Source organism: Falco rusticolus, chromosome 20 (assembly GCF_015220075.1).
Source record: "Falco rusticolus isolate bFalRus1 chromosome 20, bFalRus1.pri, whole genome shotgun sequence".
Lineage (NCBI taxonomy): Eukaryota > Metazoa > Chordata > Aves > Falconiformes > Falconidae > Falco > Falco rusticolus.
The window spans coordinates 2,992,626-3,012,904 of record NC_051206.1 but is presented as its reverse complement, the minus strand read 5'-3'; the positions used below and the strand labels follow the sequence as shown (position 1 = coordinate 3,012,904).

General features: G+C 39.0%; 1 protein-coding gene across 5 annotated transcripts in view; it reads left to right on the top strand.

Annotated features, from left to right (window-relative positions):
* CDCA2 (cell division cycle associated 2) overlaps positions 1-20,279 on the top strand; it is a 112,853-nt gene that overhangs the window by 576 nt on the left and 91,998 nt on the right. For 2 of the 5 annotated variants that reach the window (XM_037371398.1, XM_037371397.1), the window contains exons 2-18: positions 876-959; positions 1,405-1,983; positions 2,479-2,606; positions 3,226-3,340; positions 4,144-4,346; positions 5,323-5,401; positions 6,249-6,481; positions 6,842-6,929; positions 7,398-7,621; positions 8,094-8,172; positions 8,790-8,836; positions 9,853-9,993; positions 10,709-10,886; positions 11,416-11,630; positions 12,030-13,103; positions 14,404-17,459; positions 19,125-19,305. In XM_037371398.1, coding sequence (XP_037227295.1) covers positions 1,440-1,983; positions 2,479-2,606; positions 3,226-3,340; positions 4,144-4,346; positions 5,323-5,401; positions 6,249-6,481; positions 6,842-6,929; positions 7,398-7,621; positions 8,094-8,172; positions 8,790-8,836; positions 9,853-9,993; positions 10,709-10,886; positions 11,416-11,630; positions 12,030-13,067 — 3,312 coding nt within the window. In that variant the 5' untranslated portion in view covers positions 876-959; positions 1,405-1,439 and the 3' untranslated portion in view covers positions 13,068-13,103; positions 14,404-17,459; positions 19,125-19,305. Of the gene's footprint in view, positions 1-875; positions 960-1,404; positions 1,984-2,478; positions 2,607-3,225; positions 3,341-4,143; positions 4,347-5,322; positions 5,402-6,248; positions 6,482-6,841; positions 6,930-7,397; positions 7,622-8,093; positions 8,173-8,789; positions 8,837-9,852; positions 9,994-10,708; positions 10,887-11,415; positions 11,631-12,029; positions 13,104-13,704; positions 14,366-14,403; positions 18,031-19,124; positions 19,306-20,279 lie in introns of those variants that run through there. The other 3 variants (XM_037371402.1, XM_037371399.1, XM_037371401.1) reach the window with 3 other exon arrangements.

Here is a 20,279-nt window from a genome sequence, read left to right as displayed (position 1 = left end):
AGGGAACTGGGGGGGGGTGTCCCGAGGGGCGAGTGCTGAGGGAATGGGGGGGTGTCCCGAGGGGCGAGTGCTGAGGGAATGGGGGGTGTCCCGAGGGGCGAGTGCTGAGGGAACTGGGGGGGGTCCTGAGGGGCGAGTGCTGAGGGAACTGGGGGGGGTCCTGAGGGGCGAATGCTGAGGGAACTGGGGGGGGGAGTGTCCCGAGGGGCGAGTGCTGAGGGAATGGGGGGGTGTCCCGAGGGGCGAGTGCTGAGGGAATGGGGGGTGTCCCGAGGGGCGAGTGCTGAGGGAACTGGGGGGGGGTCCTGAGGGGCGAGTGCTGAGGGAACTGGGGGGGGTCCTGAGGGGCGAGTGCTGAGGGAACTGGGGGGGGTCCTGAGGGGCGAATGCTGAGGGAACTGGGGGGGGTCCTGAGGGGCGAGTGCTGAGGGAACTGGGGGGGGTCCTGAGGGGCGAATGCTGAGGGAACTGGGGGGGGGAGTGTCCCGAGGGGCGAGTGCTGAGGGAATGGGGGGGGTCCCGAGGGGCGAGTGCTGAGGGAACTGGGGGGGGTCCTGAGGGGCGAGTGCTGAGGGAACTGGGGGGGGTCCTGAGGGGCGAATGCTGAGGGAATGGGGGGGGTCCTGAGGGGCGAATGCTGAGGGAACTGGGGGGGGGAGTGTCCCGAGGGGTGAGTGCTGAGGGAATGGGGGGGGTCCCGAGGGGCGAGTGCTGAGGGAACTGGGGTAGGGCCCAAGGGATGGGTGCTGAGGGAATTGGGATGCCTGGGAAAGGGGGATTCGTATGGGGAGCCCTTGGGGGCAGGGGCCACCCCGGGAAGGGCCGGTGTTGGGGGGCTGCTCCCTCATACAGTCACCTCTCGTTTGTGTAACCAGGTCCGTGTAGGCTTCAGCTTAGTGTGGGCTTAAAAAGAAGTTGTGTGCCGTGTTTAACGACTTAATTTGCATTACGCAAAACAGGTAAATTTGTGGAACTAAAGTTTCAGGCTTATGTTATTGAATTCTACATGCTTAACTTAAAATCCAGGAAATTTAATGCAAAATATGTCAGTTGTACGTTTCTCCAGTTAGTATTAAACTGCTAATACTTGTTGCCATGCTTATAGCAAAACAATTGCAGTGTGATTGTGCTTAACGTGTTGGACCCTAACATGAAGCTTGAGTGAAAGCACTGCCTTGTATTTCCTTACTCACAAAACACTTCCATTGCAGGTTTATATTGCTGTGTATTTTTCTTTATAGCGTAGCCTTTCTGTGTAGCTTTCTGGAGATAAGACTTTCCCTTTCTGCCATGCTGTTAAATGCCTTGTTCCAGGAAAATCCTAGATTTGGTAGAAATTTGTGAATGTTACCAAACTCTTGCTCTTTAGCAAACTATTAAACTACCTTATTTTCCTTTTGATAGGTATCTGTGATTACAAGAAAGCAAAGATTGAATGAATGTTTCTTAAATCACTAACAATGCACAGACAATCTAAGAATGTAAAAGTTCCCCTGAAAGTTAGAAAAAATGAGAGTACGTGTACTGCAGAGAAGGTAGAAGCCTCTTTCCCTGATCTGTCCGAAGACCAGAAGGTTTGCACAGTGACTAAATTAAAAGTTGTAAAGGCATCCACAAAGGAGAATTTAAGTGATGGGGTCCAGGCGCAGTTGCAGAGATACATCCCGAAATACAGCAAAGGCCTTCTGAAGGAATCGTACCACAGGGAGGATGCTAGCTGCCAGATTACTGAATCCTTTTTTGATACGCCAAAAGGGGATATGGTCGGTGACTCTACCTTGCCTGTGAACAGTGAGGAGAAGTTTTCAAGTACACCTGTTTCTTTGGAGGGTGAATGCTACTTGACACCTAATAGGGACAAAGCAGAAGAAAAACCTGATTGTGGAATATCAGAGAAACCGAAGAAAAAATCTGTTGATTTTGCAACTGTAACAATTGCTGAATTTGGGATTAGTCAAGAAAGTTTTACTGAACCATCTATAGGTAAGGCTGGAGTGACTAATGAGTGTTGTCCTCAGAGGGACATCTGGAGGTCATCTAGTCCAACCTCTTACCAAAGACTTCGATTTAGGTCAGGTTTGGGTTGTCTGGCTGAGTTTGAACACGCCCAAGGATAGGTCTGTGATACGATGCTGCTATAATTCACTCATTAACTTTTTTGTGTCCAGTTCATCAGCGAGTTTTACAAAGGAGTAGTAAGACAAATCCTGCAAGTATTGGTACGCAGCTCCTTAACTAGCAAGTCTAAAAGTGAAAGACTGTTCCTCATTTGGTGTACGGTTTAGTTAATATTTAACTTGCCTTTAGGAAGTTAATTTGCTTTTGCTCAAGAAGGTTTCTTGAGCTGAGCAGGTAACTTTGGATGTTTTCATAAATAGCATAATCCACTCTTAAAATAAAAAGAAAAAACTTGCCATTTTAAAGCTTTAGATATTCTTACAAAGGAAGTTATCCCCACCCTTCTTGTCTCAATTTCAGGGAAATCTTCAACTTTAAAATTTCGGCGAAGATCATCAATTGGAGTACGGGGGTCACCAGAAAATAACAGTCTTATTCAATTCCTTGCCCAACAGAGAAGCAACAGGCAAAATGAAGCTTTTACACAGGTGAGAGAGTCTTTCTTAAATGTCTAATGTGTCAGTGTAGTTCCTCCCAGGAAACAACGTAAGCTTGCAGAAAGAAGAGAAGGCAAGTCTCAGGAAGAAGCCAGAAAGAATAACCATGGCCTTAATTTTATTGGCTTCCATTGGACACCTTACTTAAGAATACGGGGATGTTAGAGGTTTTGTTTGTGTGGAGCCTGCAGTCCTTTCTCCGTGTCTGGCTTGCTGATAGATTTTAACTTTTGTTTGCCATAACCTTCACTTTCCTGCCTTTGCCATGCTTGATTTTTTGCTAATGAAAGTGTTGATAGTTCAAAGTGAAGTAAATACTAGCATAAGTGACTTGTTTTTCGGTCGGACTTGTTCTTCACTCAAACTAGCACAGACTGTCAGAAAACAAATTTTGGGGACAGGTTATGAAAGCCAGTAAAACTTAACAAATTTCTTGATGCCATTCCTTTTTTGCATATTTTTACCATACAACTGAAATGGCAGCCAGATTAAGTACAAGATTTGCTGCTTCTCTGAGTTTGTTTTACGCCAAAGTACAAATACAAAGCAGTAAAGCCCATGTCATCTTGGGCAGCGGAAGAAAAGTTTCATGAGATTAATTTTGTTTTAGCAGGATAGACATGGAAACATCAGGTCGTTGAAGGACAAGATTGATAGCTTCTCAACATTTTTTAAATCAATAGAAGAGGCTGAAGTGGATGGTGCTTCCCAGGAAGCAGGCTCTTGTAAGTTGATTATATTTCTGGTCAATGATTTATCTTAAACATCAGGTCTTCCTTTAGGCCCAAAAGTACGAAACTACAAACACTTAATATAAACCAAAAAGAAAATCTTCCTTTATGAGGACTGATGGAGGGGGGTTTGTTTGTTTAAATCTATCTTATTTTTTAGTGCATCCTGCATAGGGGTTTCTCAGAGTAACCCCCAAAGGAAAATGAAGACTACTATTTTTGGTGACCATTTTCTTAGTTTTACTTTGTAGATTTATACCCTTTAATTTACTTTTCAGTAAGCGTTAGTGTTTTTACACTTTTTTTCTATGAAACAGAATGGTTTTTATGACAACTGGTTTTAGCTGTTGTAACTGTTAACTGTCTTGATCATAAAGCGCAGACCTTTGTTTAATAACTTTTACGTGCAGCAATTTTAGACATTACATTACTGTGGTGCTAACGTCCTTATTTCTTAGGGAAAGTAGTAACTATTGCAAAAGCAAGTCAAGGCAGTACTGTGGCAACTGTGAGAAAAGGATAGTGTAAAACAAGCTACGATGCATCTCTGGTATTGGTGGTCTTAATATTTATATGAAAAGAATAAATTGCTTTGTTTTGAAGATTTGGTAATGTTATTTTCAAAGTAGAACTAAAAAATGCATGTGTTTTTATTTTTCCTGACTAGAAAATTGCCTAGCTCTTTGAATCTCACCATCCTTTAGGTGAAGAAACACAAAAAGAGTATTCATTGAAAAATCTGAAGCTTGTCTTTGTGGTTTGTTGTTTGGTTTTTGTTTTGTTTTTAATTGATGCAGCTCAGATCAAAGTACCTTTTACAAAAGAGAGGAACGTGGATCGCTGGAGTGGAAAGTTCACATCAGACTGCAATGGAGCTGATTTGAAAGACAGTTTAAGACAAAATTTGATCCACAGCAGTAAGTCTGATCTCAAGATCTGCACCATCTTGTCTTCGGGCCAAGGTGTGACTGTCACCGAACCTGCTGCTGCTGTTTCAAAGGTACTTACGTAAGTGTGGGCAAAGAACACAGAAAAGAAATAGCGCAGCAAATCTCCCATTTAAGAATTTCACGTTGTCTTATGATAAGTCAAAGGAAGCAAAATCTGGAATGGACACTGATCCATTGGGATGAACATGAATGTAGCCTAACCTCAGATACCTGCAGTTTTCTTTTACATGTGCCTGTTTGAATGTGGATGCTATAAGCTGCTGTAGTCAATAAGATTATACTGTTTTCTGATAATCACATGGAACAGCTTATTTTATTCTATTAATAAAATCTCAGTATGTCTCAGTTCTTTTGAATCCACAGCTGTAGCTATGCGAGATGTCATATTCACACATCTGGCAAATACAGCTTTTTCCAAATGTCAAAATCAGCTTTATTGATCATTGGGATGGATTCAAATGCAAATTTTAATCTTCACCTTACAACTGCTCAACGCTTATTTGATTATTCCATGCAAAAAAAAAAAAAGATGCACTTGTATACAGATGGAGAAGCTAGTTTGTTTTCTATATAGGTATCTCTAATGATCCTCTTATTAGTGTCACATATGAAAGCAGTGAAGCTGCAGTCTATTTTGCTAGGGATGTCCTCTGATGCTGCTGGACCTAGCAGCCTCCGAGCTGTAAAACAGCGGTGATAGTCTAACAGTTGTATGGAGGTTAGGAAGAAACTTCTTAAATTAGTTATTAAAATACACAGGTTTTTTGTGCCGTCTTTTTTTTGCATTTCTGATGTCTAATCCTTTTAAGCATTTAGCGTTGGCATTTTGGGAAAAGAAATTTAACGGAAGTAGTGGATGATCGAGAGAACTCTGAAATCCTTGTCAATGGGATTAAAAGAACTCCAGAGTTCATGCCATTTTAAAAGGCAGCATTTGCAAATGGTTTTTTATTTCTTTATCGTGTTGTGTGGATGTGTATATAAAGGGGTGCGATATATTTAAAATGTTGTAACTTTTTCTTCTAGGAATGGGTTTATGAGCAACACAGTCCTACTGACTCTTTGGAGACTGTTCTGATTAGGGGCACCTTAGAAACAGGCCACGGTAAGAGATTCATCACTATCATAATCTTTGTTATATTCTTATTAGAAAGTAAAAATACTTAGAATATTTGTAAGGAAATGTTTCATAAGCAGTCATTCCACGTCTGTCGTCTAGTCTACAATTTATAATCTAGTAGAAACCTGATATAACTGACATAAGGCTGATGAGGGAATTAAAAAAAAAAAAAAAAAAAGTACTACAAATAATGATCTGTTCAAGTGCTGCTGCAGAGAAGGCTCAAATCCCAGATTAAGAACTGAATTGAGAGCTCGTTCAGTATAGCACAGCATTAAACGTGTTTTTACTTAAGCACAATTCATAGGAAGGAAACAGCTTTTATGAGAGGAGCTGAAATATTTGGAAGGTGGGCTAGGGCCTCTTGAGTGGTGTGTTAGCAGTTCGATTCTGATAGAAAAAGCAACTTCAAACTGAGACACAGGCTGGGAATAATTGTTTAGTTTTCCTTGATTTTGCTAGCCAGGCCATTTTTAGGGAAAAGTATGGTTGAATAGTTCATGCCTGTGAAGGAGAGAGGGATGTCATTGCACAGAGTCCCTCCCTGTGTTAGAGAATATGGATCTTCCCCCTGCCCCCAGTGTACATGGCTGAGAGAAATCCTTATGCAAAATGTCTTTTTCCTTCATGTGGTGCTTCCTTTTTGCTGTTGTATGTTTTGTAAACGTGGTACAATAATAGCAGAAATGTAGAAACAAATTGATTTATTTCTTTTTGTGATGTTGATGGACAGAATCTATGGAGGCGTGTACGTTTGTAGTTCATGTTGCTAATATTAAGGTCTTCTCCATTTTACTTCAGTCTTTAATTGTCCTGTCTACTTGCTCTAAAGATTTCAGTTCTGACCACGTCACTAGAGACAGTAGTAGTAGTGTTATATCTGATTTAAGAGGTAAGCAAGTTAATTTTGCAGAACTGAGCTTGGAAATACTTGATGAAAGCAAGTCACCAGTCACACCACTTCGAACGGGAGAGAGTTCATTAGGTGGCCATGCACTGAGGGGCTCCCACCTGCAATCTGTATTGAAGAAAATGCCAACGAAGCCATTAATGGATAGCATGAAGGTTGGTTAACTGGCTTGGAGGTACTAAAGATGAAATTCTGTAGTCATTATTGGACTACCAGAAGTTGAATTGTTGTTAAAAATACTTTTTGACATGCATTGGAAACAATGTAATACTATCAACAGGTATCTGTTCGCTGTTTGGTCATTTTGGAAGCTTTACTTCAAGTTTTAACGCTATGGGAAGATCCAGATGCATGTTGTTCTGTTGGTTTAGAAAACAAGTAGTTTTTTTAAGCAATAGGACTGATTATTCAATGTTGCTTACAGAAAAAAAGTTATTTTCACTTTTGATTTAAACGAGGACAGTATTTTAATTAAATTGTATTGAATAGATGATTGTCTTGTTTAAATTTGATAGGAACACTCAAATGATGCAGTTGCCGGAGGAGGAGGTGAGTCTCTTGCAGTCTCCAATTGTGCTGAGATCTTTGAATCACTGCAAACAGGTCAGATTCTCCTTTTGTTTTTTAAATAGGTAGAGTATTATGTGGGTTCAGAAGGTTTTGTATCTTTGCTAAATCTGAAGAGTGATGTGCATTAACCACCACTGAAGCAGCTCATGTGTGGCATCCTACTGTGTGAAGCAGAAAATAAAGTTGTCAAGGAAAATAATGACTATTAAAAAAAAAAAAAATCCCACACCAAGCTTCAGGAAGCCTCTAACACTAGAACAGAATCACCTGTTTTTTCAAGAAATTTTACACTTGTCAGCTGGAATTGTGGAACAGCTAGTCATTTCTAGTCTTCTATTTTCTTTCTCCTTTAATTAATACAGGACATGTAAAGGTGGTATTTTGCTGTTTGGGGAGTGTGTCTGATTTCTGAAAGAATGTTATGACCCATAAAAAGACCTTGAAAAGTGCTCTGTGAAAGTTCCAAGTTCACTAAGCAGTCTGTGTATTTTATTATGATAGAGGAAGCCGAAAGACACAGCTCTGAAAAACCTTCAAAGAAAAGAAAAGTTACTTTTGGAGAAGTTCTAAGCCCAGAAATATTTGATGAAACTTTGCCTGCAAATACTCCATTGCGCAAAGGAGCAATGCCAGGCCATCATCCAAGATTAAACAGTCATAGCCTCGTTGTAGTGTCGAGTCTCATTGAAGAACCATTAACCCAGCCGAACTTTGACTGCGTTGATGTAAGTTTTTTTGTTGTGATATGGTATTTCTTGGTTTTGTTTGTTGGCTTGTTGTTTTGTTTGTAGCTATTAAAATAGCCTTTTGGTCTCTGCGAACGTTCAGTTTTTGTTTCATTTTTTCTTTGGTCTGTGTGGTTTTGAAAAGAAATTGCTGAAATATTAAATTGTCTGCTTGAAGCTTTAGAATGACAGCTTTTTCTTCTGCTTTATGAATTCTAAATAGCATTTTGGCCTGTAGAGCTATGTTTAAAGCTGAGTACTGGTAGCATATAAAATGTTTTTGCCTTGGCTTATTCATATACTTTTGATACTGTATTTTTTTTGCCATATACAGCAAATGAGCTGCTGCATTCTTTAAGGGGGAAAAAATAATAATTGCCTGGCTGTTCCAAAAAATAATGGACGAGGTCGTTTTCTATATGTATCAATAGAGTATATTGCTAAAGAAAATAAACTTTTCCTTTGTTTAAAGGAATGTGTTGAGCCTCTTCAAGAGTTGCTGGAGGGCTCTGTTGCTGCAGGAGACGTCTTACCTGTTGAAAATGCAGAAGGTAACTCCAACTTGTATTTTTGTCACTAGTGCATCTTTCTGTATCTGAAAATTGAGAGATGACACAGGGGTGTTTTGTTTTTATACGGGGGGGGCTGTTTCAATTGTGCTAAAATTTAAATGCTGCTGCTTCCTTCTAAAGGTCTTTGCAGTAGCTGCAGTGTTTACCCGTTGTTTGACGTTGTGGTATTTTTCTGTGAAAGTGGCTGATCTGACTGGACTTACTGCTTTAAGTAATTGGCTTGCTATCTTGATTCAGATATTGTAATTTTGATGTTTTTAAAACAGCAAGGAAGGCAAGAATAAAAAACCTTGAAAAGCAGTTGTGGATGTATATGGATGTATCTCTATGAAAGCTGCGCAAGCGCTAATTATTTTGTTGCCAAATCCTTACAAGTTTTGCTTTGCTCTGTTTTGTAAAGCAAGCTGTTAAGGTTGTTTTTTTTATAATCTTAACATGTTTGATAGTTCTTAAGACTTAATTCACTATTTAATCAGGACTAAGATGACTAAACACACTGTGCGTAATGTTAGAAATTATGTGAATCATTTCCTCAAAATGTGATTAACTTTGTGTTAAAACTGAATCAATACTCTTATTTTCTTCATATATAATAGCAGAAACTGACAAATCTGATATGAGAAAAACTTCTAGAAAAAGGAAGGTAAGTTTTGGGTTTTTTTAGTGATGATGTTTGGTTTGATTTTTTTAACTTATTCAGGCAGAATTGTTATCTTTTATGCCTCCTGATGCTAGTAAGAGTTTTTACAGCCTCAGGTATGAGGATTATTCAGGTATGTGGAAATATCTCTTGTTAGTGCAGGTAATTGTTTTAAGGAAATCTCGTTTTTGAGTGAAAGTGGTTATAGCTTGATACTTAAATTTACTATTTCTATTGAATTTTCCATGAACTTTCCCAAACAGTCTGACAAAATTTAGAAGAGATTTATTCAGACTTTCATTCTTGGGATCAGGGCTCCACTCATGGGAATTAAAGCATACAATCACAGTAAATCGAGGAGAAAGGAAACAAAGTTTTCTGTCTAATTTTTCTATTTGGTTTAATTTCTTTGCTACATAGGAACATGAGATAGAGGCTAATAAAGTCAAGTTTATTCTGCAACCTGTGATGACTTTTGGTATCACTGAAAATGTGGTTGTGTTCCCAAGTCCGGTCTTGTTAACCTTGTTGTCTGCCAGCCATGAGGCAGGCAGAGTATCATACGTGTATCTTTTCTGGTAGCTGGAATTTTGAGGTCCATAAATTTAGTGTACAACAATTTCTGTAAGAAAGGTTTTCAGGCTTCGGTGTTGTACAGTTCTATTGTGCTTTATTGCAGGAACAAAAAAATAATATGAAAAAAGTAACAACCTATCTTCTCTGAAACAAATAGCTTGAAGATGAAAATCTACCATTTTCTCATTAGAATGTCCTTTCTGTACAAATACAACTATACTGTACTGTGTGAAGAGACTAGCTCTGGAGATCTTTATTTCCAGTTGTGTGTACCTCTTATGACCTCATATATAAAATAATGGAGACTAATTACAATGTGCTATACAAAATAATGGAGACTAATTACAATGTGCTTCTTATGACTGTAGGACTCTGGTGTGTTGTTTTTTACAAAAGCGTATGCATGTGCACCCCAACGGCTTAAAATTCATGTTCCTCAACAGTGTGGCCCTATTTCAAAGGGGACTGATGTCAGCATCTCAACGTCCATAAATACTAACAATGCTAAAGATACTAAAAATCCAAGAAAGAATAAGTTTCAAAGACAAAAGGATATAACCATATCTGCTGCCAAAAAGACACAAGTAGGTGACAGCCCACTGCAGTCAGCGAGTGCTGCCTTCATTACTCTGTCCATGTGTCTCTTCTTTCTTGTGTGTTTTATGTGATTAGTTTGTTTGTAGCAAAATTTTTCTAAAGGCTGTTGTGTTTCCTGTTGCTGCCACTATTCTCTTCATGCCTGTCTTCTTTTCCTGCACTTACCACCGCACCCCTTTTTCTTACTGCCTGTCAGTAAGAAAACTTGCAGGGCAAAAAGGATACTTTATGGAGGTGAGGGGGCGGGGTGTCGCTTTTCAGCCTTCAGGGACAGAAAATGAGCTTTGGGTTCTTCTACCAAGTGTACCAAGGATATGCTGTAGTAGTTCTTTGAACTTGCTCAGTTATGTGCTAGTTAAGTATTTGTAAAGGTGTGAGAGCTGAGGAAGGGTTTTGTTTTACTCTATTGGGAGAGAAAGCACATACTCATTTTCAAACCTAGTAGGAATGAAGAATCTGTGGTTTTTGAGCTGAAAGACTAATTTCTTTGACACATCAGATCTCATGTTTGAGAAGTAATTCTCCTTTGCTTTGAGTTTTTTAGATTAATTTGGAGATGGCAGAAAAGTGGAAGTTCTGTTTTAGGGGAAACAACTGTTATCCATCAAAATCCAGTAATGGTGTCACTTATTTATTAGAAAAATTCCGTACAGGATCATGACAATTACATCGTGTTGTGTTCAATATTCCTGATATTTTCAGAAAAGAAAACATACAAGCTATGGGAAAAGAAGGAAGAAAAAGGTAGAAGAAAAACCTTTATATATGGAAAGAGAGATGGCTTCTAAGAAACCTCTTCTCAGCCCTATCCCTGAAATTCCAGAGGCTTGCTCGTTTGCCTCATCTCCAAAATCGCCAAAAGCAAAAGAATTTTTTTCAGGTAATGTGGTTTTTAGTTCTGTTTTGCCTTGTTCTTTTTCTGTTGCTTCTAATACTTTAATGGTTACATAAGAAAGCCCACCCTATTGATACTTATCTTGAGTTCAGTGGCTAGGTAAAGAGCCCACTATGCATTTTTTTTTTGTCTTAATTGCTTCTGTAATGTAATAGTAGAGTCCAGAGGATCTAATAGCTTAGTAATCTCCAGCTGGCTAAATTTAAGTCTTGTTAGACTCAAGTGTAAAGCTGACAAAGAAAAAAAAAAAAAGCCTCTCTGTACTTTGACTAGATACTAGTTTCAAAGACTATGAAATTATCAGTAAGTTATGCGTGAATATTGAAGAGACGTGCAGCAGTTTTCTGGTTTTTTTGTTGTTTGGTTGTGTTTTTTTCACTAGTTATCTGGAATGGTTGTTTAGAAGTTTACCTTTCTGTAAGTAAAATACTATAAAGCTTTTGTTGTAATATTTCAAAAAAATTTTGTACTTTCACAGGTAGAGTCAAGTAACCATGTGTTTATTCTAATTCAGAAGCCGTATTTTTAGATAACGCCCAATCTGGGAAGGCTTGCAAGGATGTTCGACAGGAGCCAGTGGTTGAAGAAATGAGAGGGAAAAACATTTGTGCAGTTCATACAAATCCAAGCTTTAAGGACATGGACACTGCAGAAGCCAGCAGCTCCCATGATACGGCATTCCAGGTGTCGGGTGGTGATCTGGAGTCTGCTTCTGCCACTGGTCATAAGGTAACTGATAGTCTTAAGGATACTGCTAGAAAGTAAGTTAGAGTTGTGTTTGATGTTGTACCATCAACAAAGTAATGTTTGGGGGGAAAAAAAACCCAGAGTGATTAAATATTGGAACAGGCTGCTTGGAGAGGCCATGGAATCTCCATCCTTGGAAGGAAAGAGTCGGAACACAACTGAACAAGGCCTCAAGGGACATTAATTTGGCCCCACACTGGAGCAGTTTCCATCATGCAGGATTCTATGCATCAGCTGGGGTTTTTTGAGAATGACTTGACTTAGTGAGGAAAACTGCAGCAGTTGTTTAGTTATCAGCTGTTTGAAACCAGTTTGTTGGTTATTTTTTGCCTATTCTGACACACCTCCCCACCTTTTTTTTTTTTTTTTTTTACCCCCTAGCTTTCAAACATTGTGCCAGACGTGAAGTGTTCTTTTGATACATCTGACTGTTTCCAACAAGTTAAAGAGACTGCATGTGTAGAAGAGGAAAAAGAAAGTAGTTCCTTGATAGAAAATGAGAAATTACAAGGAAATCTCCTAAATAAGGCAGAACAGCTAACCGGGCTAGAATTTCTGGAACAACAGGGCACTGGTGTACATGAGGGTGCACAAGGAGCTCGGTGTCCACGAGAGGATTCTGTAAGAGATAATCCACCAAGAGGAAGAAGTAGTAGTACCATCAATTTTCCTCCTGTTGAAAAATTGGAAATAACTGGAAATGATCTTCTAGTTTCTTCTTTCAATGTGGAAGAATTCTTATCTGCTCCTCGGCTAGAAAACGACTCCTTAGAGCCTTCTAGAAGAAAGAACAGTAACAGTGCTGAAAAAAGAGTGAAGCGCAGCATGAGATTATGTAAAGGGGCAGACACTGAAGGACTTGCATGGATTCAAGTGCCCAGTGAGGTTCAAGAGAACCTGCTAGCTTCTGCTTCCGATCTTCTAGTTTCTTCTTTCAATGTGGAAGAATTCTTATGTGCTCCTCGGCTCGAAAACGACTCCTTGGAGCCTTCTAGAAGAAAGAACAATAACAGTGCTGAAAAAAGAGTGAAGCGCAGCATGAGATTATGTAAAGGGGCAGACACTGAAGGACTTGCATGGATTCAAGTACCCAGTGAGGTTCAAAAGAACCTGCTAGCTTCTGCTTCCAAACTCAGGAGAAGCAGCACATCCATCCTTATGGAATCTGAGAACATTCACCATAAACAACAAAATCTCACCCAGTTTTCAGCACCAGGGAAGGAGAACAATGACTCTGGTAATCTTGCTGGTAGTCCTTACAGAAGATGTAGGAGGAGAAACATGTGTGTATCCACACCTCAAGAAACAAGAACTTGGTCTCAAACCCGGAAAAGGAGCATAACAAATTCTGTAGCTAGGAAGGACAGATGTAACCATGAAGAAATAGAAGTACCTCTTGAAAATAACTCTAACGTTTAGCGAGGTTTCAGCGATCTCTAATTTTCTGAAGTGAAGGTCAGTATTAGATCCTTATGTTCTCTCTGTTTAAGTGCTGTTTTCTTCTTTCTCCCACTTACATTTCCTTACTTACTGTTTCCTAAATAATTTTCTGGGTAACTTAGAACTGATTTTCCTTGTCTTAATGCCTAAAATGCTTGAGGATCAGAACTGTGTGGAGGACCTAGCTTGGCTCAGAGCATTGGTCTGGTCATGGCAGCTTAATCAAGAGATAAAATTTTTTTCAGCCATGATGAACTGAATTTGACGTCACCTCTTCATTGTAGGGTACGTCCTTGCTTACGCGTTTGTATAGTTTAGTGCTGACTACAGAGCAATAGCAATTAATGTTAATATTATAAAAAACCTCAGCAAATGACTATTTATTTTTTTTCTGCAACTCTTTTTGAAAAGAACAGGATTCAAGCTTAAGATTTTGTTACATTTTTGAAGTTGAATTGAAGTAAAGAAGACGTGAATTTGTCTTTGGCAGTTAAATCATGTTGTAAAGTATGCCCTTTCAGCTTGAAAAAAAGAATTGCTTGAAGTGTTGATGTTTCCTGTGTGCTTGATCATTCCTTATAGATTGCTTTTGAAATCTGCATGAATTTTCTTCCAGATTTCAAAAATATCCTAAAAACCCCCTTGAGATTTCTCTGCAAATAAGAAAGAAATCACTTCTGGCTTGAAGGGGAGGAGCCGAAGGCGGGGAAGCCGTTACCATCTTCTGAACAGACTTTGCTTTACCTTTTGGACACGAGCAGGGGTAGAGTTCCTATAAGCAAGACTAAATTTAGTGTTAGAAAGAGTTAATGAATTCTGCTTCTCTGGTGTGAGGGTTAGTCATTAAAAAAAAAGCTTTTAAATATTTATTGCTTATAAAATTAATTTTAAAAAATGAAATTGGCTAAGGGAAGTGAAACCTTCATCATACAATAAAGCTGTAATTCGTTTCTGGACATTTCCAGTCTTCGGTGTATGTGTACTAAATACAGTGCGTATTATTCAGTGGTTGGCCTGTCTTCTTACTGTTTTCATTTTTCTAGTTTGAACAGTGTAATAAAAAGTGATGACTGTAGGTGGTCTACTTAAACAGTTGCTGTTGCTTTCATTTTTCATACTGTTCTGTTTCGGCCCTAGTGAAATACCTGTGCCAGCTTGAAGGAAATAGCTTTCTGTTGAAAATGATCTCTTACGTGACCTTGTTTGTAACATTATTGATGTGGAATAAAATACTGTATGTACTTGGCTGCTTTTATAAAGCTTAAAAGCAAACAGAACAGTTTCATTTTTTTGCATGTTTTATTTTTCTTTACAGACATCATCAGTTTTTCCCAAGACACAAACTCCTAAGGCAACTTGAAAGAAACTTCACTACCGAAGTGCTGTTCATCACATGCTACTTCAGAAACATTACTGAAGTTATCAAAACAGTTTCGTTGATCTTTTATTTTGGGGGTTGCTTTTGTGTCACAGTGAAAATTCTAGATTTGGAAACGGCGTAGTTCCTTGGGTCGAGTCTCGTTGTGATAGCAGTACTTTGGCTTGCCGGGAGAGGGCAGTCTGACATGAGTTTTTATGGTTGTAACTGAATTAGGAAATAGCAGCATAATGTACAAAATCTTTGAAGAGGTACTAGCTAAGGATAAACTTAAAGTTCCTTGAGATTAAAGCTAATAGTAGCTGCTCCTTTTAACATTCAAAAAGAATCAAACCAGCAACTGAAGTATGCGCTGAAATGAATCTGGAACAGTGAAATGCTTACGCACTGTGTTCAGACACGACTTTCTATATGGAAGTCATGTTGCATTCTTAAACCCAGTAGAGCACTACGTTTGCAGCTGGGATGGTAGGAATTACCTAACAGCTTTTGGGTACCAAATCTCGCAGTGAGTGAAAGCTTTGGAGACGGTGGGTGTCTGATACTGAATACTGGTTTTGGAATAGTTAGGTCAAGTGAAGAGCAGTCCTGGAGGAAGAGGCAATAAACAACTATGTATGATACTAGAGGGCCTCATCTAAAATACTGCTTAAAATGTGCTTTTTGGGGTGTTGCTGTCCTGTGCATCAGCCACAGCAGCACTGGAAGAGAACCTTGGGGTTTCTTGAGCAGATAGGCTAAGTGCACTTCAGATCTGAAGTATAAGTCAAGTCCAAAATAGAAGAACAAGGGTAGGGAGAAGGAAACAGCTTGGATTTTCCTCCTGGCACAGTTTGGTTGGGAAGTGTTGTTAGGAATTATATGTGGATGCTTGATGACAGTTTGCATGGCTTGCATGAGGGTGAGGTTGGAACCTACAGAGAAATAGAGGTTGCAGTTAACAGGGCTTAACGTGGAGAGGACTTGAGAGGAGACAAGCCTTCAATTATACAGAAGGTTGTTGTAAGGGGGTGGGGGTAATAATCTATTCTCCATGTCTGTACTGAATGGGACAAGAAATAATGTGTTTAAATTAGAGAAAAATGTCTCTGTTAAACATTAAGAAAAAGTTCCAGCAGCAGAGATAGTTGAGCATGGGAATACATTGCCTTGGGAAGTTGTGGAATCTCCATCACTGGAGGCTTTTAAGAACAGATTAAACAAATATCTGTCAGGAATGACATATGATCCTTCCTAGGGGTAAGGATAGGGCCTAGATGGCCTCTTGAGGTCTCTTCTGGCTGTGTTTTCTGATTACTAGAGATTAGGGTTGCAAGAGGTGATTTGCGACTTGCATAATAGTTAAGACCCGAGATAGAATCTGTCATGGAATAGGGAGCTGGAGAATTGCTAACACTGGGGCCCTTTAGCATGGGAAGGAACTGGGGAATTTGGGACAGAGCTCTTCATGCAAGGCTAGCAAAATGGTCTTAGTACTTTAAATGTTCAGATCTCGTGTGACTCGCTGCTTTTCCTCAGAGGAGTATCTCTATAGACTCCTGAAGTAGTGTAACCTACAACTTGGTGGCCAGACTGTTATGCAGGGAGTGTGAACAGCAGAGTGAACAATGCTGTTCCATTTATCAGATTTGCTTTTCTAAAACGGAGTTAACATTAACCTTTGAATGACCAGCAACTTCACTATCCCTATTCAATCGACAGAAGAACTTCCTGAAGTAGTCTGTTATCTTCACTGCCACATCAGGGTGTAGGACTTAAAATAAAGGTACATTGTGTGCAAGTGCAGACAGATGTCGAGATATTTTGAGTTTGTGGTTCTACTTTTCAGCTGTCAGTTGCAGCGCTATCTGAAGTAGATTTTAATGGTGTTCTGTCACATTAGGTTAGCTTCCTCATGCTAATGCAACCTGCAGTTTTATTTGCACCAAAGTACTTTTAAAAGAAGTACTTCACTAACGTTAAGTGCTGCATTGTATAGGCTTTAAATGGCTTCAAGTACGGTAATAGCTCGCACTAAGTGTATATTGCCGAATAATTGCATTTAGCAGATTGCCATGTAATTATCATGCTCTGACTGATGTAGAGGACAAGTGGTGGGTCCTAGAAAGACTGATTATTTTGCTGCTCTGTAATTATGATGTCGTTAATAAGTAAGAGTAATTACATATCATTTTGAGCTATCCTATGAAGTGCAGTCTTGATACATTTTCAGACAGCTGAGTATCTGGCAGCTAGCAGTAAGGAGTATTTCACAGTTGGAATGGTCTTCACTTACACTTGCTCAACGTTAGTGAGCTGAAGACACAATGAATAACAATACTTACACTTGAATTTTTCAGGAAGTTTTAAAAGGAAAGTGAGTGTTTTTCAGGAATTATTTTATGCCAATATTTTGCCATAATTATGAGTCACGTATGTTATAAATCTGGAGGCAATATGACCAAGTTTTCTCACATATGAATTGACAGAAGAAATAGTTTTCTCAACCAGACACTCATGGTAAGCAGGGGAAAGAAAATAATGAGAAGGATATGTGCCTTTTTTTTTTTTTCTATGAAATAATCAGCTGTAAATAAAGTTTCACCTAGTCTTCAGCTAAAATAAGCTGAAAAATAAGAGAAAAAGATCTCTACTTGCTTCTAATTGGGCAACAGAAGGGGATACTGAAACACCAAATGTTGTGTATAAATGTCACTATTGTCTGTTCAGCTAGTCTAGTTGCTGTTTGGAAATGCACTAAAATGTTTGTGCTCTACTCTTCCTCCTTCTCACTGAATCCTCTGCCACTCTTACAGTTCACTTAGACGTTGAAAGACTTTAGTGATGAACCGATCTATGCACGAGGAAGCAAACAGAAAAGCATTGTTAGATCTATGTAGAAGGAAATGGAGAGAGAGGGGAAAAAAGTGCCGTTGAAGTATGCCAAGGATAGCTTAAGCACACAGGAACAGGAGTGGGCAGTGAAAGAAATTTTGTTTTCAAGCTGCTAACAGGTAGGTAAGCAATGGAAATAAATCTACAAACTGTAAAGTGTAGTTAGGTATTCTTTCAGATTGCCCATTTTTAAAATTAGGAGGTAAACAGTGCAAATCAAAATGCTTTAACTTGAAATAAGGTAAGGTCTAATTTCACTGTGTCCCAGTAGAAAAGATGAAGTTGTGCCTGTGACTTATAGACAAGAAGGCTAATGTATTAGTTTTGTAACTAAGTCCTGTAAATTGTGCATAACAGAGCAATTAACTACTTTAACCAAGCTTTGGAGGGGGAAGAAGAAAAACCTGTGTGCGCTGGGAATGAGGGCATGGAACATATTCCCTAACTCAAACCTGAAAAACCTGGTGTTAGTCTTGGGTTATTTCCAGTGACCCCTTGACTCCCATCTTCCTGCCCCCTGCACAGATTTGGAACTGGTCAGCCATTTTTGTTTTTGGAAGGGAGAGGAGACAGATATAATGAATGGCTTTTATTGTGTAATATTTCAAAACCTTTTTGACTGCATTCGGATGGGATGGAAAATGTTCTACCCTGCGCTGCAGCCAAAATAAATAAAACATATTCCCTAAACCTGGATGTGTGTTTCACTCAAACTGGCAGTAGTTAGAGCTCTACTCTTAAACAAGAATTTAGTTTGACAATTTTTAGGCCTTGTTCAGCTGAATGTAACAGCCAAAGTAAATACTTGGAAAAAATTAAATAATACGCATATTTACAGCTTGCAGGTGGCATTAATTTTTGTGGTTCATAGTATTTAGTCTTAAGAATCCCTGTTAGTTGGGCTATATTGTGGATTTTAAAAAAAATATTCTTAATTGTCTTTTTTTTTTTTAAATTAGATTTTTTTATGAGAATAGTCATTCTGAAGGAAAATACATTTTATGTAGCTCCCTGATGGGTGATAAATAGTTGCGATTCAAGGCTTTAAAAGTTTAGGGTCTACCCAGAAACTGAAAATTCTGCAAAGACAAGACCCAGCAAACTAGCAGTAAAACCTCTTGACAGAAGCCTGCTATGGACTGGCTTCCAACTCCACAAAAGTTTAGTTTAAATAACCTCTTTATGGCGCAGGCTTACTGCTGTTTTTTAGCATTGCCAATCAGTTCAGTGAAGACTTTGCACTCTGTAACCGAGATTTCATGTTGTGCAAAATGTTTTGTAGTCTGAACAACAATATTTATGATTAATAATAATAACTTTTAATTTAGTCACCTATTGCCAGGGGCCTTGGAGTATTGTAACAATGAAGGACTAAAAGTAAATTATCAAAGCCGGACACCATGCCTGGACAGCCCCCACCCTGCAAACAAATCTTTTACTTCTCATAATCCCACCCTGGGAGCAAAAATCCCTTTGAACAAATAATATGCAAAACTCCTAATGTTTGTAAGTAGATAAAAGAACCTCATTTTTTAAATCATTATTACTAAATACTTAAGATTACAAACAAGGTATCTCAAAGTCTGAAGAGAAGTTACAAGAACGAGTAGTGATCATTCCTTGAAAGCCCTAATGACGTAGTAAACTAAACGAGCTAGAAATCAGAAAATGGGGCTTTTTGTTCTCTCTGTGGTTTGGTTTTGGGTTTGTGCTGTCCTTGAATGAAGTTGTTACTCAGTTTTCTTGCTTTTTGTCTTTTTTTTTTTTTTTTTTTTTTTTATTAGCCTTGTAACATCACTTGTAACATCAGGGTGAAAAAACCTGGACCTGGTATCACCGTCCATTAAATCAACTGAGTTATACCGAAGATACTTCTGAAGCCATGCTTCACTCTTGTCATAAATAACCTGCCTATGTCATGCAAATGTTTGGACAAACAAATGCACTTAGTTTCATGTTCAGAAGGTCAGTAATGCTGAGTTTTGGTAGTAAATAATATTCACTAATGCAAATCTATTAAGGTTGTAAGGGAATTCACGTTTGAACTGACTTGGGTGTGTTGAGTATCCTCGTGTGTGCTATTGAGGAAAAAGTAATTGTGTGGGTAAAAATATTAATGATGAATAAAAAGGTCATTTTACTCTTCCTCTCAAGAAGAAAAATAATCTTAAGAACCCATGGTGTGTTTTGTAAGGAAAGCTTTGTAAGGCTTACATAAGGGGTAGGTAATATGCATGTAGCTTATCTTAATGCTAGGCATTACATAATACAAGCTATGGAATATAAGCCTCAAGCGTTCACTTTACATTTGTCTCTTGCACCTCTCCCACTGCTTGCTTCTCATGATAGATAAAGGTCTATTGTACCTTGCTGAGTTTTCCTGCATCGCTGTTCCGTTTGGAGCGTGCTGCCTTCTGATCTGACTTGCTTATCTCACGTCTGTCTTCCCAATGCTTTCTCCTCTTGCTTAACACGCCAACGCCTGACTCTTGCCAGTCACAGAAACGACAGCTTGGTTCACAGGATGATGATCCAAAAAGGGAAGCAAAGCAGTTGGTAGCACAGAGAATGTATGCATACGCAAGATACTGCAAGTTAAGCAAATTAAAGCATTGCTGCCAGGAACTTTTTCTAACGCTTGGCATAGCGCCTCTTAATAGAGCCACAAAGAGCCTTAGTTGCAGCCAGATCTGTGGTGTTAAGTGCTTTGGAATGGCACCTTTGTGTAAGAGTTAAAGAAAATGATAAGGCAGTAGGCAGAATTAAGTATGTGGTTTCATACTGACACACAGAATAGCCAAAGCCTTAAATTGTTCCCCTTTTATTAGCAAAAAAAAAAAAATCTCTGCTTCTGAAAATGTCTTTTTTCTCATTCCATTAAGGATCGGCAAGGGCTAGGGACTTGGGGTGGTAGATGAGAAGAAGTCTTAAACTAAATC